The 27,504-nt window shown below is 37.7% G+C and overlaps 3 protein-coding genes across 8 annotated transcripts in view; 1 reads left to right on the top strand and 2 right to left on the bottom strand.

The window, feature by feature from the left end:
• Positions 1-11,253, bottom strand: part of cdk16 (cyclin dependent kinase 16) — a 30,323-nt gene extending 19,070 nt beyond the window's left edge. The window contains exons 1-3 of one of the 2 annotated variants that reach the window (XM_084390491.1): positions 10,788-11,253; positions 4,020-4,200; positions 657-821 (exon numbers count right to left, since the gene is read on the bottom strand). In XM_084390491.1, the coding sequence (XP_084246617.1) occupies positions 657-821; positions 4,020-4,140 (286 nt within the window). In that variant the 5' untranslated portion in view covers positions 4,141-4,200; positions 10,788-11,253. The remainder of the gene's footprint in view (positions 1-656; positions 822-4,019; positions 4,201-10,787) is intronic. The other variant, XM_084390492.1, reaches the window with a different exon arrangement.
• Positions 11,254-14,432: 3,179 nt separating this feature from the next.
• comta (catechol-O-methyltransferase a) lies at positions 14,433-23,021 on the top strand. Of its 4 annotated transcripts, none has more exons than XM_084390498.1 (7): positions 14,451-14,569; positions 15,308-15,433; positions 17,608-17,779; positions 18,835-18,952; positions 20,303-20,496; positions 21,553-21,684; positions 22,389-23,021. In XM_084390498.1, the coding sequence occupies exons 3-7, from the start codon at positions 17,609-17,611 to the stop codon at positions 22,566-22,568; spliced, it is 795 nt and encodes a 264-aa protein (XP_084246624.1). In that variant the 5' UTR covers positions 14,451-14,569; positions 15,308-15,433; position 17,608; the 3' UTR covers positions 22,569-23,021. The 4 variants fall into 4 exon arrangements, with proteins under 4 accessions (XP_084246625.1, XP_084246624.1, XP_084246623.1 ...); XM_084390497.1 differs by lacking the exon at positions 14,451-14,569 and adding an exon at positions 14,584-14,940; XM_084390499.1 differs by lacking the exon at positions 15,308-15,433 and having other exon boundaries at positions 14,433-14,569.
• A 112-nt stretch (positions 23,022-23,133) lies between these two features.
• On the bottom strand, positions 23,134-27,168 carry abt1 (activator of basal transcription 1). 2 transcript variants are annotated; one of them, XM_084390494.1, is made up of 4 exons: positions 27,024-27,168; positions 26,509-26,864; positions 25,762-25,937; positions 23,134-23,859 (listed from the first exon to the last, which is right to left on the bottom strand). In XM_084390494.1, the coding sequence occupies exons 2-4, from the start codon at positions 26,837-26,839 to the stop codon at positions 23,479-23,481; spliced, it is 888 nt and encodes a 295-aa protein (XP_084246620.1). In that variant the 5' UTR covers positions 26,840-26,864; positions 27,024-27,168; the 3' UTR covers positions 23,134-23,478. The 2 variants fall into 2 exon arrangements, with proteins under 2 accessions (XP_084246620.1, XP_084246621.1); XM_084390495.1 differs by having other exon boundaries at positions 26,988-27,153.
• Positions 27,169-27,504: the final 336 nt, after the last annotated feature.

The raw sequence follows: 27,504 nt of genomic DNA, 5'->3' as shown, positions 1-27,504 counted from the left end.
GAATCAAGAACCAGTTTAATTTTGCTGTAAGAAACCACGGCGACCGAATGATTTTATGACGATCAGTTCCGTTAACCATCTGAAACGCTTGCAATCTGCCAACAATGTGGATGGAACTCCTAATAAAATCAGCAATACAAGCATTATATTGCACATCTTATTTTCATCCAACGTGCATGTGAATCAACATTAAAGCAAGTGGTTTATTGCTTCGTTCTCGCAATTAAAAAGTCATACATATAAAAAGATACATATGCCTTTTTGTAGAAATCAATTGTATGAGATCATTTTAGCAAAATAGTAATAACAGATCAGAAGCACTTAAACAATCAGAAACAGTATGCAATTCTTAACAAATATAGTCCCTCTCTCTTAAACCTACTTTGAATCTAGCGGATTTTGAGTTAAAGAGAAATAAAAACAGAGAAGTTGCTTTGTCATTACTGTTCTGCTGAAATTATCTAATTGTTTGAAAACAGGCCTTTAAGGGAAGCGAACGCAAAAGGAATGGTTTCTAAAAGAATCATTAACAGAAGCGATAAGGAACATGGATTCGGAAGCAACAATTCCTGACGATTCCCATCCCTACTGTGCAACTTCACACACATCACACTCTGGTCCTCTGTGTGCATGCGTGTTCGTGCGTGTGAATGTACCGAGGCGTGTGGTGTGGTTGAGATAGGAGCTGAGACTGCGGCCCAGGCTGCGTGGTCTGCGCAGGGCGCTGCTGTAGGACTGCAGGAGGGAGTGCATGCTGAAGGAACCCCCCGAACCTCTCACTGAACCCCGCAGACCACCACTGCCGCCAACTGGCATGGCCTCTGGGAGGGAGGAGAGGGGAGGAGGACGACACACAGAGGAAATGAGGACGAAGGGGAAGGGGGGGAAGGGCAGAGAAGGAGCCGGGAAGGAGAATGTAAATGTGGCGGGACACATAATGGAATTGAGCATTATGGGTTGGGGAAAGAAAAAGGAGCAGAAGTGAATGGAAAAGGGGTGCATAAAGAAGATTATCGTATTATGGAGATAAGAAGAAAAGAAGTGGTTGGGAGTGAGTGATATGGTTCGGATGAAATGGTAATGTTGGGTTGCAAGTGTTTGCGATTAATAGGGAAGGAGGAAATGGAAGAAAAATAAGGTTGGAGGGGGAAAGGTTACAGGATGAGAAGGAAAAAAAGAAAAAAAAAAGAGGAAATATCAAATTAAAAACAGAAAAAGTCAAATTTTAGAGCATGCATTCATTTTTCCAAAACTGTTATTTAAAATAAAAAAAAGAAGTTATTTAAGGATCAATTTACAAGGAACATCTTCAGTGTTAGTAAATGAGGTTCAAGGGCCACAATTAAGCAACGACACTGATAAATTCATTTTCTCGCTGCCGGTAATTGTTTCTAATGATGCTCTGCACTGTGGCGGCGATTAAAACGGCACACAAGGGCATCGATTCATCAGCATATGAAAGCCAAATGCATTTCAAATTTGTGCAGGGTTTGGAGAAATGCCAAAACGCACTACAAAAGAAAGAGATGGATTTGCATAGTCAATATGATGATATGTTGGGCATATGGTAATTACAACATATAGCATGTACACATATATTATCAGCTTGGGTGAGACGGTTATGGAGATAAGATGTCAAACTGAAGCTGTTTCGTTGAAACCGTCGAGATGAGCAGGAACTGTCAGTGCAGTTAGCTTGAGATGGGAAGCCATGCTGGAAGACGCATGCTGATTGGTCAGAGGGGGGTAACAGCAGGCAGGAGACAGTAGCTTAGCTCAACGCACACAGAGCCATAGCCAGCCCTGACAGATTGGCTTTAAAACTCATTTCAATGTTTTAATGCAATAACCGGATCACACTTGCAGGCAACACGTAGGGAGGCGGAGGTGAATGTATGCGTTCAATGACGAATGGCTGAAAGACACTTCCTGTGTTTGATTAAAAAAGATCTGGTTGAGCTTTAAAACCACATGGACTGAAGCGTTCTAGTTGATTCTAGAGTGGATCGGGACTTTTAAATTCATCATGAAATCAAAGTCGACTCTTATTTACTTGTCTTATATGTTCATTAGTGCATGCTATACAAATTTGTTTTCATCTTTCATTAAAATACTTAATACAGTAATTTTCTCTGCATTTAATAATAGCCTAATAGAATCAAATCATGATGGATAAAATCCTGTTCCTGCTGAATATTCTGCTTTGTTTTCTACTGCATGCTGTCAGCAAAGACAGTCTATTTTTTGTCTTTTTCATATTACATTTCAGATGCAAGCTCACAACTTGGGTAAAATGTAATTTCTTTTGCCATGGCGCTGTAGAATCAGCAGAGGTGCAGCACCTCCACTGAACAGTGGCACAGGAAACACAGCTGTAAAGTAAATGCACTGTATTAAAATTCATAGCTACTCTGTTCCAGAATTACATCATAGCTGAAGTACAATCCACAAATCTCTCATTAAACCATAAGCATAGAGAGGAAATTAGCAATTCAACTAAAACTACATCTTTTACACTGAGATTTACAGAGCTTAAAGAAGTCTGTTGACAGAATGAATGTTCTTTTTGAAGTCTGGCCATTAGCAACAATTCTGGCCACTTTCTGGCTGCCATTATATAAAAACCCTGGAACAGATTGTACAGATGGCGCTGAATTTGAGCCGTTTTCATCCCCTCCGGTAAGAACGCTCTCTCTCACGTACACACAAACACATACACACTGGTTATGAGTGTGTGAAATATTACATGCCACAGAGTTCATGCACATCCCAATATTGGGAAAGAATGACTAGCACGACCTAGAGATGAAAGGTAAGTATGTTGCAAATGTTTGGGTTAGATAATGCTTTACCACACTAACTTTGATTAGTGGTCATAAAACAGGCAAGTACAAGTTTGCACATTTTCTGCATCAATAGCATCTGTGGAATACGGCAGAATGGAGTTATGGCCCGTTCACACCCAGGACGATAACCGTAACGATAATATAGTTCTAAAAAAAAAATCTTTCTAAATATAAATAGAACAGCAGAGTTCACACAACACAACTATAACGATAACGTCACTGAGAAAAGATATCATTGGAATCACTTTCAGAACGATTTTTTCCCCCACTGATGAACGATAAAAACATTGACAGCCAATCAGAATCCAAAGCAATTTAAAGCAGCAGACAACAAACCTTAAGCACATGCTTAGAATAAACAGAACGATATTGTGCATTGGTGTGGACGCCAATAAAGTTATTGTTATAGATATCTTTAAAGTAACCGTTCTTGGTGTGAATGGGCCTTTAAACATGGTAAAATTAGTTAATTAGTTAAAAGTAGCACAATAGTCGAAATTTTTAATAAACGCAAGGGACGAATTTTAGTTCTTTGGAAAGAGTTTTTTGGAACACTGTGGAACGTTCTGTGGAATTCTGCAGATGCGGATTCTATGCAGGTTTACTGATGAGCTAATAATACAATAATCGAAATAAAACCGAAATCACGACATGGCTTAGTGCAATTATCAAATTGCTAAGCCAGTGATTCAATTAAATAAATGAATAAATATAGGCACTGTATTTCTCAGAGTGAACCCTGAAGACAGCCATAACTATAAGTATTGTCATTTTACAGTTGTAAGGTCAAATAAAATAATAATTTACTATTTTTCTTAAAATACTAAATTTCTTTATTTTACAATGAATCATACAATACTAGTATCACTTTCTTTTTATTTAATAACAATAATGATAGTAATAATAAAATATTCATAATTATTATTTTATAGCCTTGATAAGCATTTTAATGACAACATTTTTGGAATTCTTTTAATCACAGTTTAAAAATCGCAATTTTTACCAGAAAAATCACAATTAGATTTTTTTTTTTTGCACAAATCGTGCTAATCCCTAATGGCCACTTTTCTATGCTTTACTGGTTAAGTGTAACTGCATCCATTCAGTAAACCACTGTAAGCCGAGTACGTGTGGCTTCCGTGCCGCATTTCAAGAAAGTGAACGTTACTGTACCGGAATCGCTGTGCGCCCCTGTGTCCTGAGAGCTGATGGTCTCACTCATGGTCTTGTCCCCGCTGTTACCCCCTCGCAGCGTCAGGGACAGCTGCCGCTTGATCTTCCTCATGCGGTCCATCAGTGGGGGTAAGGGGGGCCGAGATGAGGGGGGTGGAGGGGCTGCCACTGTTCAAACGCCCTGTCAGAGACACACAAACACACAAGCAGGACGTTACAAGCTGCTTCCTGGGACATTTGATATCTTCCGTGATTAGCGGACAGAGCAAAGTCATGCATTTTCAAGGACGCCGGTCTCTTAAGACTGTAACGGAATGATTGAATACATTATGGGATAAATATTATCTTAAGATTATGGGTTAACAATGATAAGACAAATGTGGAGCAGAGAGGTGATTCAGAGGACAAATTTGTTTATTTCATAACTTTATTTGAGCAGATGGCACTCTATGGTGTGGACACATCAAAGCGAGAGACAGTAACTGGAAGAGATCACACCTAAAATAAACAAAATCACACAGTCAACTGTAGTTGCACACATAAGTAATAATTAGCAACAGTGTTTTCACACTCGTCATGTTAAGTGAGATTGTTTTCATTTATAAATCAAGAGCTTCATGGATTGCAGACGTTGCGGAGTCAAGTGTGTTTAGGCCGGAAATGCAAGTAATCCAACTGGGAGACTCACAGAGAGGTGCAAACAGAGACCCATTAAAACTCTCTAAGAGAGTCTTGAGCAGGGAGAAAGCACTAAACACATGTTAATGATCACAGAACAGACTTGAGCATGAACATTCATCTCAGTTCAGTGAAGTTCAGGTGCGAGACTATGGGAATGTTGAGAATGGCATATTACTATTTTGCAGTATGTAGACCCAGATGACCCGCAACAATGTGCACTACACATAAGCAGAGCACAACGAGTGGGATACCACAATGCAATGCACTCCACAGTCTCGACTTGACCTTCCATTTGCAGTATGACAATAGAATTGAACGTGATAACCATTATAATCTCCTTCTTGGCTCCTACTGTATAATTAAAAGAGCCTTTCCGGTTATGCTTTTGCAGTAATGGTAGCTACAAATAATAAATAGCAGAAATAAATACTGGTAACGTCTGTATATGCTAGGCTTAAAGGTATTTTAAGATAGCAGGCTAATCAGTTAGGGCATGCCAAGCTAGCATGGTAGTATGCTAACAGGCTAATAAGCTGCCAGTACATTAAATCTGTGGTATTTCAGTTTTGGCTGTCCCTAAATGTACACCGATTATTTTAAACAACAGCATGCAGCATGCAGCATACAGTATATATATATATATATACGGAGGTAGTTTTCCATTCAACACATTAGGCCTTAAAGAGAAAGCTCAAGTATCCTCAGTGCTTGTGGGGAACACAGGGGCTTCTCTTTAGGAACAGCCAAAATGCCAGAAGGTTTTGCCTTTCTTTTAGACTAATCACATGCTTTGGCACAAAGACGGGCAACAATCTCAACTGCAAATCCAAGCTTTGGGTCCTTAGACTTAATGTGGCCCCACTAACAAGTTGCCTGAGGATGGGATTCTTCCCAGGCACAGGGTTTCAAACACTTGTTTCCTGTGCAGATAGATATCATAGTACACACTAAGAGATTTAGCATGTTAAACACAGGCCACATGTTCTTTAGAAATATTTCCTTAAGATTTATTGTCAGAGTTGTCTGAACATCTGTGAGATATGATAACGCTAACAAACCACTCAAAAGTAAAAGTGCATTGAAGCTCAGGGTGTGTTCACACGTGGCATGGCATGTTTGGTACGATTAAAACAAACTCTGGTGCGATTGCTCTGTTAGTGCGGTTCATTTGAATAAGTGTGAACGCTGCCTGGTGCGCACCAAACAAGCGGACCGAGACTGCTGAAAAGATGGGTCTCGGTCCGCTTCCAAACGAACTCTGGTGCAGTTCAACTGATATGAATGTAACATGGACCAAAGACATCTAAACGAACCAAAAACAGAACGTGATGTCACCCGATACGACCCTAAAAAGGACCGAATGCTTAAGCATACCTGGTTCTTCTCGTCATGTAATGGTACTGGTGCTGTTTTGACTCCTTTACACACTTTCTCAGCTGGTAAAAATACGACATGTACATATTTCCAAGCGAGCGAATTTAGCCCAGCACACACCATTGTTTTGGATGTTCAGCAAACTCCATCCCATCGTAAAATATTAGGGGTGTAACGACACAATCGTGCCAAGATTCGATACAATTCACGATACTGAACTCACGATACGATACTATCACGATACTTTACGCCAAAGAGGGTTTTATTATTATTACTTCTAAGAAATATGGTACTAAGCAAGTAAACAAACATTATAATGTTAAATTTAGTATGGACTTGGAAGGTGGACTTGAATAGGCTTGGACTTGGTTCTGGTCCCCAAATCATTTTTTAGCTCACTAAAAGCGTGTCAAAATGACTATTCCCAAACTTTATAGTTCATCCAAAATTTTTAATTCTTGATTTACTCACCCTCATTTTGTTTTCGCGTACCACACACACACACACACACACACACACGTACATTTAAACGCCCATGTTTACTACCGTACGCGCGTTGTAAATCTGCTCACCATATAAAGCCATCGTGTCTCTTCAGAAGACTTGATTGGAGTAGACCACTCGATTGATTATTTTTACGATGCCTTTATGACCTTTTTTTTGGATCTTTTAAGTTTAAGGGGAATTGACTTAAAATGGAGGGACAGAAATCTCTCAGGTTTCATAAACAATATCTTAATTTGTGTTTGGAAGATAAAAAATTTTTATGGGTTTGAAAAGACATAAGAGTGAGTACATATGTTTCATTACACCCCTACAAAATATAAAAGGTTTTTTTTTTGTTCGTTTTTCTTTAGGTTCAGTGTTAAAAATGAAATCCGGACTGGTCCGGACTACGGATCAAAAGAACCAAGAGACCTGATCTGCATGAACACACCCTTAATTTGCCAAAGAGGCATTTATGACAAGAAAATACACTTTCCAGCAGTTTTTCAAGGTGATACAAACATGTCAAATCCAAGCTGATGGGTTTAAAAGCAAGTTTGGAATCATTCACGCAAGTGATGACACAAGGAAAACATTTACCAATGTTTTTAACCGTCACGTCATCTCAATCTAAAGCATGTGGTGGCAGATAGTAAACAGTCCAAAGGATTTTAAGCCACTCCAAGGCAAACAGTTGGAAGGTTAACACCAAAAATATTATAAATAGCTGAAATACTTGAAATAGTGAGAGTGGTGTTTCCTTTCTTCCCTGAGGGGGAAATCACGGAAACGCGCCTGAAATCCAAGACGGCAAAAAATAAAAAATACAGATGTTCAAGAGAGATATAAAAAAGAAGACCAAATAAATGGGGACAGAGCCAATGGCAATAAAGGCACTTCAAGGCATTTGAAGCCTCTCTGGTTCATCCTACCGATAAACTAAGATAAACCAACCAGCCTAAAATCAGATCTTCTGAATCATACAATTAACAGGAAATACAAGGCGATCCACAAACCTTCGATCTTGTTTAGGGTAAAACAATGTCAACAGCCCTGAAGAGGGACTTTGACTCTAGACACTATGGAAAATATTTATCATCACGCTTTGCATTTTGAACAACAATCAGTCGCATTCAGCTGGAAAAGAAAAGGTGGCTGAATGGCTGACAAAAGAGTGTGTTATATCAGCTGCTCTGATGCAAAGATAAATCTAATCATTGTCCAATCATTTCAATAATCTAAGACAAACAAGACACAGTTATATATACGCAACGCAAGCTTAACTTGTTTGCCCTCCACCCATTTTTCACTACACACTAGCTTCATTCATGACCTAGTGAGTGATTGCGGCCCCAGAGGAGAGCATCAGCGGTCAACACTGGGTTAAGGGCCGTTTTCAGCTCTCAGCAACGTCTTAGTGCTGCTTAATCAAGGTTGATGACTCTTTAAGACTCTTTCTATCAATTTTCATTACTGCCTTCAGCAGTCGACCATCAAAACCGCATTCAGGACAGCATTCTGTGGCCCCCCTGCTAGCTAACACAAGACTAACCGCATCTCAACTGTCCTGCAAACAGACTGGCAGGGTTTGGTTTCAGAGCCACGATGTTTCTTTAACTCACCTGCATCAATACGGCACAGGCTGAGGCTCATTTATCCACTCCATAAGTCAATAAAAGCTTCATGGGGTTCAGACAACTGACAGTGACAGCTTGGTCTTCGCCCACGTGGATGAGTTTACAAACCTGATCAACCAAGCGGCAAAAAGCGGCCTTGTTTCCTGCAAAACACATTTAATTCGCATTTGATCGTATGCAAGAGTTAAATAAAGCACCAGTTCATACTGGCCACATAGCCACAAACATCCCTCTCCAACTAGACTGACACGCATCCAAACACAAGGTGACACCCCAACGGGGGTGACCTTCATAGAGACTGATTCTGGAACACCAGGTCCAGACAGCACCACATCAACCAGCCTCTAAGCGCAAATGTGTTTGTGTTGCTGTCATTTCCCCATGGTGGTAGAAAAGTTGAAGAAGGTGTCCGTACAGTGCAGCACTTCATTAATATTATTATGCTGTGGTGACATGCCAGGACTGGAAAAATCAGGCTGCTCAAGTAGGTTAGTTTCTAACTGGACAATGCTATTCATTGAGGAATTATGGGATCGCACATTCTCAAATACCGCCGCAATAATGAAGTCCTCTTGCAACAGTTGCAACAGGATGAAGCATTTGTCAATCATGCCCAAAGCTATTGAACACACTACCAACAGATATTAAGGAAGCCGGATTGCTAAAATCAGATCTTCTTATTTTAGCTTTTAATTATTTATGGAATTTTTACTCGTACTTTTTGCTTATTGTAATGCAGCTTGCAAAGTGATTTAACATTTAAAAAAAATCCTTGTATGAAAGATTCTACACAAATAATGGTCATTTTTATTATTCACTTACTCTAAGGAATAGTTTGTTGTCAACAACGTGCCACGTGCAATTACAAAGCCAGGGACGAAGCCAGAAATACTGTGAAAAAATGGTATGGTAAATGGTATTTTGGGAATATATCTTTAAGCCTGCAATACTAAAAACAAGGTCATGTAGCCAAAATAAGCCAATGCTTGACCAATATGTTTTTTCCAAAGACTGATGCGGATACAGAGACCTAGAGAGCAGGTCAATATAAGGCTGATTACATAATGACAAAAAAATTCACAGAAGTGCTACAAAGAAACAAACACTTATTCTACTAAATATGTTCTTCAAATTCACACACACACACACACACACACACAACAACAACAACTATATGCATTGAAAAAGCTGTTGGTAGATTTGTGGCACTAAAACAAAGATGTAGTACAACTTCTGTTTATCAGTCGATCATGACCAGATCTCAGTCAATATATCCTTCTATCACAAAAAAATAATACCCATAAAACTGACTATAGACCATTTCCGCGAGCATCAATGCACGTTCCTTTGGACTTATTCTAGTCTTGCTTCAAAGCCAATTACTCCCGACACGGAAGTCAAAGGTCAAGTGCTTTCCCTAATTCTTTTAAATAAGCAATCAATGGAAACTAATACTTAAATGTGAGTTGATGAACGCCATCACAATTCTGCGTGCTACTGCTACAACTGTGTAAGAGGAGGAAAGCAAACTTAAAGACTCTTAAACCATCTGTCACAATACTCCAGAAACAAACCCACTCAACATGCATTTACGCCTCCAACAAGCCATTCTGAATCAGACCGGCAAATGTCAAACATGTGCATCCATCTAACCAGACTCAAGTCTTTAACTGTGACTTCTCCTTGCTGTATCTTACACAATGTTTTGATCAAGTCGGACAGGATCACCCTGACCCTATATCTCCTTCCCCATTCCATCAGTTTAACTTGCACCAAAAGTGGTTTCACTAGCTGGCAAATCATTGTGAGCTGGAAGGATCATTATGGCCTTTTTATGCTAAAAACGCAGCTTTACCCCAGGATAACATTAAAACAACACTACATATTCACAACCATGACGTAGACTTATATAATACCACATCATGTTCTGAATGAGTGACGTTACGCTGTCATCACAAGCTACATTGCCACAGTAAAGTACGTCATCGATTATCTTTCCTCTCTTTTAAAACAATTTCATGAAATATTATCTTTTATAATATGAATGTTAAACAAAACTGCCTAAAATGATCATACATCTTTAATAAATGCATACTGTATAAGCATTTGAGGTAATTCAATGACATTATTAGAGAGCACAACATGACTGAATAAACCACACGACTCCCTCAGGATAAGATAAATATTCAGGCAAGCCATAAATAAGTCAAAAATAAGGAAATTAAACATTGATTGCAGCCAGACTGCTGACTAATCCACAGTAAAACACACATAAACAAGCTAGCCAGGTTAGCTAGTTAGCTGGCTTTAAAGACCAGCATGAAACGGCCATTGTACAGGAATGCGGGAATGATTCCTTTATATTTTTATTCATTCATTCTAGTTTTACTGTTGTCCATTCGCATATATCATAAAACAATCTCTCAGTTTTCATTCAGACAGCCCAACCGACCCAAACAGGATCTCACACACATAGTCCGGCTCAAATAAACTCACACAAAAACGGCCTAAATGTACTTTTTCTGTCACATTATGATGCTTTTCCCACTTTAATATGAAATATCAGGGTGGACAGGGGTGGTTTTCTTACCCGTGGAGTTGAGATCTGTGTGCGCTTTTGTAAGTGAGTGCGTGTTGCTCGTGTAATCTTAACAGCAGTAATAATATCCCAAAGCCGCCTCGCGCTCCCAATAGTCCTCGGCCATGATCATCTAGTGCTGCTGCTGCTCGTCCGGTCTCCAATGCTGCTGGAGCGAGTCCTCCAGACCCCGCATGTCTCACTACTGCTCCTTTTTGCTAAAACGTTACAGCAGCTGTTCCTTTCCTTGCCAAATCCGGACTGGAGTGGATCATGGAAGCGACAAAGCAGCTGCGAATAGATTCAGGAGTCACTCACTCCACCACCACCACCAGGACTCTTTGGATAGGCTGGAGAACATTTAATTATGTCGTTGGGCTAATTCATATGAGTTTTATGTTATATCTCAATTTTATTATAATGTATTCTTGATTAGATTGGTTCAGTAAATTATGCGTCCCTGCAGTCATGAAATTTAAATATGAAGTGCAAGCGTCTACCCCTAATAAATTAAACTGGCTTATAATGGGCTGATCCAAATTTAATTCAAGCAAGTCAGACTGTACCATTCAGGCGGAATGCGCAGGGGAGAGGCAGTGGGAGTGCAGTAATGCAGAATGTTGTGAGCCACTGTATGTCATGCTGAGCTGTTACATTTTTGCCATATTATTTGTTTACGAAATTACGTTAAACTGCAGTTGTTTGTAATATGATCAGTTTTATCAGTTAAAAGGTTTCTAAATGTAGATTTACATTGTTCCACCCTAGCTTAAGCTCATGAGTGTATTATGGTTTGTATGCAGGAATTCAGACAGTCTGAATGTTAGTGGTATTCTGTCTGTTTGGCTGTCTTATTACTGTTTGAAGTAATAAATCATCATTCTATTAGAATTATTTGTAATCAGGCATGGAATTCAGACATTTTAAATATTTATATATTCATTTAAAATAAAATAAATATCCCAAAATTCACTCGGGGAAAAAACCTACATTGGTCCCCCTATAATTATATATGTGACATAAACCGTTTATTTATTTACTTAAAATTATTTTAAATAGTGCAGTGCATTTGCGGTGTATCCTGCAATGTCAAAAATGGCATAACTAATCACGTGTAACCTTATTAGAGCATTTTGTTTTGAATATCTAGCCTGATGCACTGACAGCATTGATTTATATGATAATTAAGCGAGAGGGGTTAAAAGGACTGGGGGAAACCTAATCTCTCTCTCTCTCTCTCTCTCTCTCTCTCTCTCTCTCTCTCTCTCTCTCTCTCTCTCTCTCTCTCTCTCTCTCTCTCTCTCTCTCTCTCTCTCTGAGTGTGTGTGTGTGTGTGTGTGTGTGTGTGATGCAGAGCAGTGGAGCCCCACAGTGAGTCACCACTCTGGCATGCCTCAGAGCCCCCAGCAGTTCCTTTAGTCCTGGAAACCCACTGTATGGGGGTTGCGTCAATGTGCCTTGGGTGCAAATGAACATTTCTTTTGTTCTTTTGATAGCTTCCAACATTTTTGCTTCACCAGGGAAGATACTGAATGCAAAAACTTAAAGCCCTGTTTGTGAGCTCTGAACCATGTCACCAGGCCAGCAAATATCACTATTACATGAATATATAATAATAATAATAAAAAAAAAAATATATATATATATATATATATATATATATATCAAGTATAAATTCACAAAATACAACATAAATGAGCAGTAGATATTTATATGCTGTAAGGTTATACTTTTTGTCATAAATAACCATGCATTTGGGAAAAAAGCATTACAAATCGTGTTGTTTTTCAACATCCATGCTCAGAAGCCCTTAATTATGTGTAACACTTTAGCCACAGGCAAGGACACACATGTATGTTTGACCTTGTCTTGATTAAGAGAGCACTTTTGAAAATGCCTCTTTCGCCCACCAGTAGCCACTGTTCAGCCAGCTCAGGTGACTTCAGCACTATGCCATGCTTATTATTTCTTGAAGATGACCACCACATATGATTGGGCTCTCATTAGATATAAGGATGTTATTAAGGTCTTATTTATGCTGGTGAATAATAATGCAGATAAGAGGAGTTAAGTGGCTGATGGTAAACCTAAAAGGCAAACCCATTGACGCATGCTTTAATGTGCTGCATTCATTAGCACAGTCACATTTCAAGTGCCTAACGTGTTACGAGCGACACTGCGGCACCATTACATAGATGTTCACAGAACCACAGAACACCGGAGCTCTGATGTACCTGTGTATGTGATGCACAAACTGCTTGTGTGTGTGGATGATTTAGATTGGGAATGACATACAACATTTAGGATCTGTAACCTCTCTCTCTCCTTCTTTCTTCTCTTTCTCTCTGTTTTCTCATGCATGAGCTCATGTTAGTGTGTTTTTATGAATCTCTGGTTTTACCACCCAAATAAAAAATAAACGTGTATATTTACATGTGATTTTTATGTTTAAAGCATTGTGCTCCTAATGTTTCACATTTGACAAAATGGTTTTACAAGCAAATTTCAAGCTATTTTAATCTAATCATCTGGTAGATCCATGCACAAATACTCAATATCGGACAATAATATCAATTAAAAAAGTGGACAATTTCGGCTGATAATTGTAATGGCATCAAAATATAGAATGAACACATATAGAATGTGTGTGTGTGTGTGTGTGTGTGTGTGTGTGTGTGTGTGTGTGTATGTTTTTCTATCCCGGTGGGGACTTCAACCTGAATGCACACAGACTCATGGGGACTCGTGCCACAGTGGGGACCTAAATAGAGGTCCCATTGGGTAAACAAGCTTATAAATCATACAGAATGAATTTATTTGGAAATGTAAAAATGCAGAAAGTTTTCTGTGATGGGTAGGTTTAGGGGTAGGGTTAGTGTAAGGAGATAGAATATACCGTTTGTACAGTATAAAAACCATTACGTCTATGGAGAGTCCCCACAAAGATAGTAAACCAGACATGTGTGTGTGTGTTTGTGTGTGTGTGTGTGCGTGCATATAGATAGATATATACAGACAGACAGACAGACAGATAGATAGATAGATAGATAGATAGATAGATAGATAGATAGATAGATAGATAGATAGATAGATAGATAGATTTGAGATTTGAGATTTGAGATTTATTGCATTTAACAGTGGTATTCAATTTAAGTGAGTGTAAGATGATGGTTTAGGTCTATTAGTGGAAATGAGCATGCACAATTAAATATCCAGTATTAGTCAATACACTCTCAAAAAAAAAGGTACAAAAGCTGTCACTGGGACAGTACCCTTCAAAAGGGTTCTAATATGTACCATTTAGGTACTAATATGTACACGTTTGGTACCAATATGTACCTTTGAGGGACTTAAATGCACTCTTTAGGTACAAATGTGTACCTTTTGAAAAGGTACCGCCACAGTGACAGCTTTTGTTCCTTTTTTTCTGAGAGTGTATCAGTAAATGAAAAAGTATATATATATATATAATAATCATAATATCATAATATATGCTTATTCAGTATTGCACTGAATGAACTGTTCATGTGTTTTTGCAGAAGACGTGTCACGCTTTATAATCATGTACACTCCCCTTCTTAATCCCATATGGAAAATGGTGATGCCAAGGCCTCTCTTTTGTCATCATTATCCATGTGTCAGAGTGGGAAAGGGGAGGGCAGGAGGAAGAGAGATGGGGAAAACGAAGGAGAAGGAGAAGGAGGAACGCGCGAGAAGATTAGAGAATGATTGGCTAAAGGAGGATTAAAAACTCAGCCCAGTTGGCCGAGGTTCAGCTCCTTCTCCAACCGTGTGTAAGTGCGTGTCTGAGTATTTATGAGTGTTGCATGCATGTGTGTGCTTGCATCTCTCTCTCTCTCTCTCTCTCCCTCTCTGTAGTGTGACCAATGGCTGTTTATCGCTTTCAACACATATCGAGCAGACCAGCAGAACAGGTTAGAAAGAGCAAACAGAAGTGGGAGGGGAGAGAGGTAGAGAGAGAGAGAGAGGTAGAGAAGAGAGAGAGAGAGAGAGAGAGAGAGAGAGAGAGAGAGAGAGAGAGGGGGCCAGCGAGAAAGACTTGTCAGAGAAAGCCATAAAAGCATCGGAGGAAAAGGGAAAGGGAAGCTCATCTCTCTCTCTCTCTCTGTGTGTGTTGCCTATGTGAAGACAGCTGCAAAAGGAAGTAAGATTATGGAAATGTTGTTTGGCACAATATTGCAACAGATTGTTCTTTGTTGCTGTAAATGCATGCTGTAAATATGTGAGTTATGTATTATGTGAGAATCCTTTCTTGCAGTGACACGTCGTGTTTGTTTAACTTTATGCATGATCCAGCAGCTCAACCAATGTTGTTCACACTTCAATATTTATTCACAAGCAAGATGGTGATTGAAATCTTGACACATCTCGCACACAGCATGCAAAGGTGTTAATATGGTGCCTTCGTGTTAACAGCACACTTCAGCTTCATGTCTAGCTGCAATCTATAATTAAGCAGAAGATTTAAATATTCATGTGGCCTTGTAATCAGAATTCAGCCCTGCTTAAAGTCCTCAGGTCTCTGCATGGCAGGCTGATAACACCTACCATCAGCACGTGTGGACGACCCAGAAGCTGTAAAACATGGTCGCTTAAGAAAGACACTTCTGTCTTTCAGTCTGTCTGCTTATTTTAAGGTTTGTATTTTCAGCTGCAGGTCTGCACATGTAGCGATACCATCTTTAATTAAACCACACAGGCTCGTCTACTGTCACTTTATGCCTCCAGTGGATCGTGTTTGAAGTCCTTTATATGAGCGACCCATTGTGTCAAGCCGGAGCTGAAGTCCTTATTCTGAGCTTTATTAATAGGGATGTATTAGGATCAGTGCCAGCACTGTAATATCTCGCCCACGTGGCGGTATATTGCACACATACTGTACTTCTCTGTACTCTTGAGGTTCTTTAGTTCATCCAAAAAATGAAATTTCTGTCAGCGTTTATTCACCTTCATGTCATCCGAAACTTTCTTTCCTTCTGTGGCACGCAAAGAAGATACATGTCAAAAGAGTCCGTACAATGAAAGTCGGTGGGGTCCAATGTTGTATAGACAAAATAAACACATTCATACTGGTTTTGGAATGAGATAAGGGTAAGTAAATGATGACAGAATATTTATTTTGGGTGGACTATTCCTTTAAGATCCATTTTTTGGCTTTAGAAAGTTGGCATGCAAACTTTTGAATCATCATTTTCGCAAGCCGTTACAAAGCACACTCTGTTCATGTTAGTGGTAAATCAGCTGTGGGATGAAGCTGTGTTAATTCATTTCCTTCCCTATGCTTGTGGCCAAATCCGCAGCAAAGACAAAGGAGCTTTCACTGTTTTCCAGGAGCACTGGATTGAAACAGGAGAGGGGATTGGAGAGTTTGGCACTCCACATCACTGACAGTCAAATGTTTTTGTTTTTAACCCTCTTTTTATTTCATGCAGCGTGTCATTTTTTTTATGTGACCAGTCAGAATACTACTGATTATTTGTAATATCTTAAATGTTGGCTATTAATGTTAATGTTGTAGGCATGCACATCATGTGATCTTGCATCATAATATTGCTGCTAGAACTGCTGGTATTTATATGTATACCCATGAGTTAATCATTAAATTAGGTCCAAAGGTTATGTCGCTTTAGGTTTCAGGAAGGTCAATGTTGAAATGACATTGAGTTTTGAGATTAGTTTCACAAAGCCTGTTGTATTTCCCTCCAAAATCAGTAAAAATAAACATTAATAAATACAAACATTAAATCATTTTATAAAAATAATAATTTTGCATTAATAAACCAAACATTTTTTTGCATTGTGACATTATTTTCAATTATTTTCATCACACTTAGGACATTTTTCATGACTGTAAAAAAAAAAAAAAAAAAGCATTCTCATCATAATGCAAAAAAAAGAAAGAAAGAAATTCACATACTGTAACAGACAATAAAAATAATACATTGTTTAGACTGTAAAATATTTGTATGGTAGAATTTGTTGTTCTGCCTTTATTTTGTGATTTAAATAAAGAATCACTGTGTTCAGACATGGTTGAATCTCATTACTGTATTAAGTTAATGCAAATCTATTGAGAATAATTAATGTGAATAATGAGAACTCGAATGCAAAGCGTACATGCACATCACAGCAATAAGAACTTAGAAAATGTAACCGATATATATTATATATTTGCTTAATAATAAATACATTTCATCATGACAATTCTCTGAATAGCTTTAGCATGTTATTGAATATGGCAATGTTAATGTATTTGGTGTTGGCGAACTAGATTCTGCTGCTGCTGAGCAAGTATAGATTTGCTAATGCTAATAGATACACAGACACATACATAACACTGTGAGCATGCAAGATATGCTGCATACATATATCCTGTAGCAGATCAAGGCAGGTGGAGCTGGGGGAGGTGGAGGGTTTCAGAGGAACATTTAAATGTTGAGCAAGCAATCTCATTGGCTGCAGGATCAGCAGAGGCCAATCAGCTTGAGCCGTGTGATAATGACGTGATTGCTTGCAGATCAGTCTACACCCTCTTTCATGATCGAACTAGACATTAAAAATAATTACACTACAGGCTTTATTATCTTTCAGTAAAATATTATTTATTATTTGGCCTTCATCTTTACTTGTAACACATTTCCCTGATTTACACTGATGTCTGTTTTTGTGTAATTCTTCCTGACAATGCTTTGAAGTCTCATCCTTTGTGAATGGTGGTGCTGTTAATGTCATCTTTTTTTGCTGACCGTAATCATATATTCTCTTAGTGATCCTCTGCCGCTCTCTCTCTCTCTCTCTCTCTCTCTCTCAGGATGCTGTTGAGTTTGTTGGCAGTGGCGGTGGTTTCAGCAGCTGTCCTGTACGTCCTCTATCACTGGCTCATCCCTGCAGCTGTGCAGAACAACGGCTGGCTGGCGCTCATCTGGCACGATGACATCCTTGAGCGGGTCCTTAACATCACGACGGGATCATCACGCCCTCAGGTGACCCTCGTTGTCATTCATACATATGTCACTCACGTGTGCAGAGATCATCCTGCTGGCTCCGATGCAAGTTTTTTTTAAGATGTTCAAAGAGGCTGATAAAAAAGTAACAAAAGGTACCATGGCATTACTCTGTTTTGGATACCATGTTTTTGGGCATGTATCATATAAATGTATTTATTATTAAAAAATATATTATTTATTTATGTTGGACCCTATATTGGGGTCTATTTTTTTTTTTTTTTTTGCACTGTGTCGTTTCATCACATTTAAGAACATTTTTTGCATTCAAAATAATTTTTTTAATGTATTTATTATTTAAAATTATTTATTATTAAAAACTTTATAAGGTTTCATTTGTTAACATTAGTTAACGCATTAACTAACATAAACTAACAATGAGCAATATATTAATACAGCATTTATTAACCTTGGTTAATGTTATAGTTAATAAAAATGTTCATGTTCATGTTCATGTTAGACAGATACAACTTTCGATCTTAAAAATGTAGTAGTAAATGTTGAGATTAACATAAACTAAGATTAATAAATGCTGTACAAGTATTGTTCATTGTTAGTTAACAAAGTGTTACCATTCTTGCCATTTTTAGGCACTGTAGGATCATTTTCATCACAATTAAGAACATCTTTCATTACAGTCATGTATATATATATATATATTAAAAAACTTTAATCATAATACAAAGAGAAATTCTCTTTACTGTAATAATGATAAATTATTTAAATTGTAAAACATTTGTACATTATGGTTACATAATGCACTTAATTTCAATAAGATTTTTTTTTCAAATGATTTTCATTATTGTATTGTATTAATAAGAATCTAATGCATCATATAAATGCTATAGATTTCTTTGAAGTACCTGTACCACCTTACTGTGACAGTAATTTTTTAAAAGGAATGATGATTAAACAGGATTATAAAACCCTATAAAATAGATTCAAATAACCGTTAATTCCTGGCCTCATGTTATGTCTTTATCTTGTAAGTATTGTTCTCTGGCTTTGCTGATTTCTGATTTATATGAACACAGCGCATTCTGAAAGCTGTTCAAAAGAATGCCACAAAAGGCGACCCTCAGAGCGTAATCTCAGCCATCGACTACTACTGCCGGCACAAAGAATGGGCCATGAACGTGGGCGATGAAAAAGGTAGCAACATGGTTTCCATTCCCTGCCTTCTTCTCTGTGCCCTTTCTAATTTTCTTACCAATTGTTTTATTTTTTGTATTTTTTTTAGTATTATCGCTCTCTCTCTCCTCTGCTCTTGAGTAAATGGCCTTGAGGCTGCTCACAGCCGGCTGTTCTGAATGAGAAGTGATGGCAGTCTCCTGTCTACTGGGTCAATATGCTCTCTGCGTGACTGCACACACGCACACTAGTTGCATGTACGCCTGTGAACAATGTGCAGCCATTTGCGTCCAACACAATGCACTAATGCATTATGGGACTGATCCCGAATGGGCTGTGAATCTATTTTATGTGATATACAAAGTTAGTATATTTCGATAGTTGTCAGACTGTAGTGGAGCACCATAATGTGAATTTGAGGGGAACTGACTTCATTAATCCTTGAAAGATCACCAAAAAAAGAAGAAAAAAAAAGAAGGGACGATTGGAGGCAATGAGCAAAAACACTGCAAAAAAAGATTTTTGTCTTGTTTTACAGTTATAAATATATCAAGATACATTTACATGAGAAGCAAAATAATCGAGATATTGTAGTTTTTGTCAATATTTGAAATTTTATTTGTGCAATTTTGTTATTTTGTCATTTTTATTAGTTTACAAAAAGTATTTTATAAAGATGATATTTTAGTTTTAGTTATTTTAGTACATCAAGCTATACCAAATGGAAATGAGAAGTGTTGCCTTGGCATGTATGTACTTTTTTTCCCTATTTTATCTTATTTCAGTTCAAGCTTGTTTTGTTTTTTCAATGTTTTTTTTCTTTTTTTTAATGGTTTTAGTTTTATTTAACTGTAATAACCCTCCATCCATGGTGTATGATTAAATCAAGGAAAATATCTGCCAATTGGGTAAAAAATAAACTTAATTCAAAGGAAAACAAGATTTTTTTTCCTCATCCGATTGACAGATACTATTTCATATTTGAATTTTGAAACTTATTTCGGACTTAATATCTTGTCATTTTGTATATCTTGTAAGTCATTTTGGGTCTCAAGTAGACTGAATGTATTTTAATTTAAGTATGTTTTTTAGACGTTTGAACTGGAAAACAAGGAAATACAATGTAAGAAATTTGTTTGTTTTTTTGCACTGAATAGTCTACCTTAGATCTGAGTTTTTAGTTTCTTTTTGTACTATTTTTTAGTTTACTTTTACTACTGATGCTGCTTAGCAGCTCATGTGCGACAGCAGGCACTGATGAATAAATGCTGCTAATGGGGCAGAAAGGTCCTAATGATATTTCGACTACGCCATTAGCCACCTATTGATTTGTTTTCTGAATTTAGTGTAGAGTTCTGTGTCTCTCTGAAGGTCTCATACTGGATTCAGTGTTGACGGAGGTGAACCCCAGCATGGCTCTGGAGCTTGGCACATACTGTGGTTACTCCAGCGTTCGTATCGCTCGACTGCTGTCCCCCAACTCCAAACTCATTACCGTCGAATTCAACCCAGCCTTTGCCGCCATTGCTCGTCAGATCATCGCCTACGCCGGCCTTCAGGACAAAGTAAGAACAAAAGAGCTACTGCTGCCTTTTGCAAACAGTATAGGCTACTGCTTACTAGTTTCTAACCAATATGTGTATGTAAATAAACTACAAAATACAACAGAGTGTGAAATTATAATATGCTACATTTTTGATGTTTAATTCAGCAAATGGCATCAAATTATCGGCAACAACTTACAATAAGGTTACATTTGTTTACATTAGTGAAAATTAAAGTGATTGTTCACCCAAAAGTGAAAATGATCCAATAATTTACTCACCCTAGAGCCATCCTTGGTGTATATAACTTTCTTCTTTCAGCCAAACGCAATTTAAGTTTAATTAAAAAATATTCTGGCTTGTAATTTTGAATCCCCAAAAAAGCACATCCATCCATCATGAAAGTAATCCATACGGCTCCAGGGGGTTAATAAAGGCTTTCTGTAGCAAAGTGTAGTAATCAAACGCTGTTTGGTTATCTGTTGTACCTCGACGTTCTGATTATTTATGCATTCGATTTTATTTCTATGGTTTTTGCTTCCTGAAGCAAGGCATTTCTGAGTATTCTTTGTTTCGCCTCACCAGGGGGCTCGTGCATATCTTCATCTAGAAGAGAGTTAAGAAAAATATCCATATTTATTACTTTCAGGGTTTGAAATTAACTTTTTTACTCACCGGCCAATTTGGCTTCTACATTTTTAAGTTACCGGCCATTCAGAACTTCTACTAGCCGAAAAACAAAGAAAAGAAAAAAAGAAGAATAAATATATATATATGATCATTTGGATTTCATACATTCACTTCTTATTCAAACAAAATCCTGTGGACAGTTCAATACAGTCCAAAGAACATCAAAAAATGTGGGATGTTGGAAAATAAAATCTTTTCTGTTAACCAAATGCTTTTTAATCTTCGCTATTGCTTCTCTATTGCACATTTTTATTATTCAAATGACAGTTTTGTTTGAATTGAAGGCAGGAAACAGAACATTTTGTAATGCCAAACTAAGTGATTATTTTATTGATACCAGCAGTGACATCTCAAAGGACTGAAAATGCCTTCGTTGTTTTTTTAAAGGTTACTATAGTGGAAGGAGCCTCTGGTGATTTGATTCCCAAAATGAAGGAGCAATTTGGATTAAAATCTTTTGATTTTGTGTTTCTGGACCACTGGAAAGATCGTTACGTTCCAGATACTAAACTTCTTGAGGTAAGAAGCCCCAAAATTACACCATTTCACACTTAAAAAAATAAAGGTTCTTTATTGTCATCTATGGCTCCAATGAACTTTTGACATCCATAGAAGTTTTCCACTGCACAAAAGGTTCTTTACGGTACCTTTTTTTCCAGTGGAAAACCCCCCTTTTTAAAGGGGTCATTGGATGCCCATTTTCCACAAGTTGGTATGATTCTTTAGGGTGTTCATGTAAAGTTTGTAATATGCTTTGGTTAAAATTCCTCAATGGTTGTGTAAAACAACACCCTTTTTACCTCCTCAAAAACAGCTTTGTTCACAGTGACCTGTTTCGGTGCATGTCTCTTTAAATGATAATGAGCAACTGCTCACCCCACCCCTCTCTTCCATGGGAGTGTCCAATGGCTGAGGGCAGAAATATGCTAATATGGGACAGTCCGTCAGTGGTCATGGGTGGAGCATGAGCATTAAGACATCATTGTGCTCAGAAAATCCAAACTGCTTGATTATTGAGTGACTTTTTGAGGATAAATATAAAAAAAGTAGTGAATGGTTTTTATTTCATGGTATGGTGGTTGTCTCCACACACTGCAAAGACACATTTATATGCAAACGCCATATAAAATTGAATTTTGCAGTTTAAGAGTGTACTTTAACCCCTTAAGTAATCATCCTAACATAAGGAAAATTACAAATGTATTTATTTTATGACATTGCAGGACTGTGGTCTACTCAAAAAAGGCACTGTCCTGTTGGCTGACAACGTCATTTGTCCTGGAGCCCCAGAATATTTGAAATATGTGAGGAACAACCCACGCTATGAGACCCGATACTACCAGTCCTTCCTGGAGTACACCAAAGCAGAAGATGGCCTGGAGAAATCTGTCTTCTTAGGATGAGGAAGATCTCATTTTACAAGCAGATGTGCATAAATGGTTGTGTAAAACAGGGGCGAAACAAGGGGGAAAAGAACAAGCCATTTCCTCTAAAATACCCAATGTTTCTGTCTTGTGATGCCATGTCTTCTAGGATCAGACAAACTGATCTTTTTGTCCTTACCAAAAAAAAACTAAAAAACCTGCAACAATGTAATGCTGTGAAATGTCATTGTACACCATTTCTACTGACCTATGGTAAAAAAAAAAGATATTAAGATATCTTAAGATATTTTACAATACAACCTTGTGATATCTTGTACAATTTTTTCAGGAAGGTAATTAAAAATCTTGTTTTGTTTTTTTTCTAAGCACAGAAGTCCTTCATATTGACATTGTATTAATACAATAAATAAAATCATTACTTTTGGCTCATTACTTAGGACGATTTGTATCTAAAGACAATATTATTCATATTAAAATAATATGAATAATTGATATGACCCCCAAAAACTCACCCAATGAGAATTTATACGTTAAAAACAATATAAAAAAAATGACTTGAGCAAATTTTTGGAAACAGGCAGGAGGTAGAATTAGAGTAAAATTTCATGAATAAACAATTTATTATGCTTTCAGAGGACATTAAGCCTCTTTTCATGGGAAAATGTAACACCGTTTGCACAACGGTGGAGCGTTCTTGTGTGAGTTATACAGTGTTTTACTCTGAAAGTATGAAACTGTCAATCAGAACAATCTACAAGAGGTTTACATCTGTTCTTTGACAGAAAAAAACAAGTAGAACATCTGTTCAAAGACTGAATGTTGAGAAGTATGCAAACAATTACGGGAAAAGAAATGCATCTTAAGTAAGCGCCAATACCACTCTGTAGTATCACCAAAACCTGACAGCAACCTTAATGTTCTCAGCACATCATTCCTGGGCCCTTCCACTACTGAAGATCTTGGCCAGGAGGGAAACGTTTGATTGAGCTTTGTCCTGGATGGTTTTGCTCTTCTCTTGTGCCTTCTGGAGGTTCTTCTTGGATATGCCTTTGTTCTTGAACCGTTTCAGGTGGATCTCTTCTTCTGTAGAACGCTGTTTGTAGTCCCATGTCTTCTCCTCTACAACCTCTCCCTTCTTCTCCTTCTTCTTCTTTAGTTTCTCCAGATTCTGGCTCTTTTCCACACTAGCCAGGTAGAAGTTGGTCTCCTTCTTCGCCTGGGAGATTTCCGTCCTCATACGCTGGTGATAGACCGTCTGCTCATAAGCCAATCGCTCGCTGAGATGGCACCAATGGAACCGGTGCAGATACTTGATGAAAGAGAGAAAAGAAAAAAAAAGTCAAATATTATGAATTTTATATTGTATACAAGGGAGGTACACTACCATTGAAAAGTGTGGGATGTCTCTTATGCTGCAATTATTTGATCAAAATTACTCCAGTCTTCAGTGTCACATGATCCTTCAGATTCTAATATTCTTTTTATTATCAATGTTCCAAACATTTGTGCTGCTTAATATTTTTCTGGAGGCCATGATAAAACAAATTTCAGGATCATTTGAAAAATAGAAAATTCAAAAGTACTGCATTTGTTTGAAATAGAAATCTTTAGTAGCATTACAAATGTCTTTATTGTAACTTTGGATCAATTTAAAGCATTCTTGCTGAATAAAAGTATTAATTAATAAAAAAAAACACGTACTAAGTTCTGACCCCAAACTTTTGAACGGTAGTGCAGCAGTGTAAAGTATTTGAGTAAATGTAATAAGTATAGTATATGTACACTCCGATAGATTCGTGATGACTGATGAGTAATGCAATTACACATTACATTCTGCACCAGACTGAACTTTTTAAGTTGAACAAAATAAGTGATATCGCCATCTACAGCTCATTGAAGGTACTATAGCTTCTTACCGTTACTCACTTAAACTTGTCAATAAGCAGAAGGCGGACAGAGTACACAGCTTCATACTTGAGTAAAAGTACAGATACCCCTTGCTAAATTTTACTCAAGTACAAGTAAAAGTACAACAGTCAGATGTCTACTTAAGTAAAAGTACTGAAGTACTTGTTTTTAAAAGTAATTGAGTATCAAGAGTACAAGAGTACATTTTCTAAATATTGCATTACTACTGCCACAGTGCTTACATTGGTAAACACAGCAAACACTTGAAGCGAAAACTATCATTAACTATCATTAACCCATGGGGCCATGGGTTGGCACATTCCCAGGATGGACCTGCTGCGTCTTCATCCATTGTTTCGTCCATGGTTTTGTCTCTTATCTAAATCTGACCAAGGAGTTGACTTTGACGGAAAGCTGAAGGTGATTGCTGATAGGCTGTCCCAATCAGTGGCGCCTGCACAATCCAATCATGTTTGAGAGGGAAACAACAAATTGAGGGTGTCCGAGATTTTCCTTTTTTTTTTTTTAGAAGTAGTAACGGGTACTCACGGTTATGGATAGAAATGTAGTGGAGTAAAGAGTACAATATTTGCCTCTCAAATGTACTTGAGTAAAGTCATGAGTACTCCCCAAAAATGATACTCGAGTAAAGTACAGATCCCTCAAAATTGTACTTAAGTACTGTACTCAAGTAAATGTACTCCGTTACTGTCCGGCTCTGTCAATAAGGCTACCTTGCACAAATGCAGGTGCATTAGCATGTAGTTGTTAATCACAGGAGTTTCAAATATGAGATGAGGACATGCAGCCTGTGATGAGGCCCAAACCAGTATAAGTGCAACATTATTTGCTTGATCTGTTATGTTGAAAATAACTTTTTGAGGGATATTGGTTTACTTACGCCCTTTTTGAGAACTTGAGCTTAACTGAGACTTGAGTGTCTGCAGACATTTAAGTGTCGATTGCAGTTTTGAGGTGTTCAGTTTCATCTTGATTTTAGAAAATAAACGTGATTGCTCTCCTCACAAATCAACCGTTTCTTGTTTTTCACTGGCATGTCTCTTAGGTGTTGAGGACTAGTGCATCTCTGAGCCTACATTCAGTATGAGGAAAATACTTAAAGGGGTCCTATCTTGCCCTTTTACAAAGTCTTGATTTTGTTTTGGGGTATACTAGAATATGCTTTCATGCTTGATTGTAAAAAAACAACAACATAATTTCCCCCATATTTTACATTATTACAGCACCTCACTGTTTTCAGGTGCTCTTCACACCTCTATGGTAGTGTATCTGTATTGTGTACCTTGATGGACCACAGGTCACTGCTGAAATGGCTCCTCTTCCTGTTGGCCATGGGTGTGTTGTGCAGAGTGGTTGAGACTCTCTTAGCGATGCGCTTGTCTCTGAACTCCACCCATCCCTCAGTGAAACTGGATGATCTGGTTCCTGCCTTCTTTTTCTTATTTTTTACACAACGATCTAAAAAGAGAGTCAGATTTTCAGTGGGAATGTTGGTCAAACATGAAAACATGCACTTTCTACACAGTAAGTGTGAAAAATCGATGCACCTCTTGATGGAAATAATATCGTAACATTTATTACCATGATCAAGAGGTGCATACATTTCAATGCAAGAGTCCAGCACTCTGTAAAGTCTCCTCCAGCACATCCCAAAGACTTTCAATGAATTAAAGGTCTAGACTCAGAGGTGCCAATTCACGTGTGAAAATTATTCGTCATGCTCCCTCACAACCATTCTTTCACAATTTGAGCCTAATCTTGACATTTTCATGTCTTCCTACATGATTGTTTAAGAAATGAAAAGCTACACACTCCATAGGGTTTAGGTAGAATAACTGTTGCCAAACATATAACATGCCAGAAACATAATAATCACTGTTATAAAGACCTAATCATTTATTCTTAAGCATCTGCCTGCCTATATAGACACATACCTTGCTGTTCAAAAGTTTGGGGATGTTTTAGAAAGAAGTAAAAGGTAAAAAAAGACAAGTCAACAGCTTTATTTCAGTCATGTAGTTTTTTTTACCTTCAGGCTGTAGGAAGATCCTGCCGATCTCTCCGTACACACTCAGCATATTCCGCATGTGTTTTGGTCTCATCCTCGGAGGGATGTGTCCTATATACACGATACCTGGAATAAGTTTCTTGCCCTTTGGTTTCTCAAGCTCATCCTCTTCATTAGTCCCCGCTTCAAGAGCTCCACCATCATCATCATCATTACCATCTTCACAGTTCATCTCCTGGTCAGCATGTTGGACACAGTTTGCTTTCTCATCCTCCTCTGGTTTAGGGTCATTTAACTCTTCTTCACTGGCCATAGCTTGTATTTCTAGGTCATTCTTCTCCAGGAGAGCCATTACTGCATGTCACAACTATCACAGACTGAAATAAAGAATGCAGAATATCTTGTAAAATCACACTAAAACAGATAAAGTTAGTTCCAGCTCTGATATATTTAATGTAACGCTGTAGTAATATCAGTTCACGTTCTCTACAAGTCAGTACCTTTTCAAAAACACCTTTATTTGAAGTAATTCTTACTTTGAAAGAGTGTTTCTTATAAAATATTGTCTTTATCCATAAATATTTGAGTCCATTCCAAGATGTTTTTGAGGAAACCTACAGAGATAAATCGACTCGTTCAACACATGCGGCGCAGAAAGTAGCTCTGACGTCTAAATCAAGCGTCAAGAAGGCAGAATGGACTCTCTTAAAGAGACAGAACTCTTTTTTAAATATATAATGCGTCCAATAATATCCATTAGAATCCATTTTATTATATGTTTTATGTTAAATATATTCTTAAGATAACATTAAATAATGTTCTTAACCTATCTGCATTTAATATATCTCAGGCATTACTACGGGAATGGAAAATGATTTAAGGCACTCTTTTATTGTAGTCTTCATATTAAACAGTAGAGAGCGACAAAATACAGGAAGTAAATATTGGAAAAAGGAAATATCGGAGCCAATACATTTTACAGCGTTATATAAAATGCACCAAAGAAAGAACTAAAGT

Source organism: Rutilus rutilus (assembly GCF_951802725.1).
Source record: "Rutilus rutilus genome assembly, chromosome: 19".
NCBI lineage: Eukaryota > Metazoa > Chordata > Actinopteri > Cypriniformes > Leuciscidae > Rutilus > Rutilus rutilus.
This window is presented reverse-complemented; position numbering and strand designations above follow the sequence as displayed.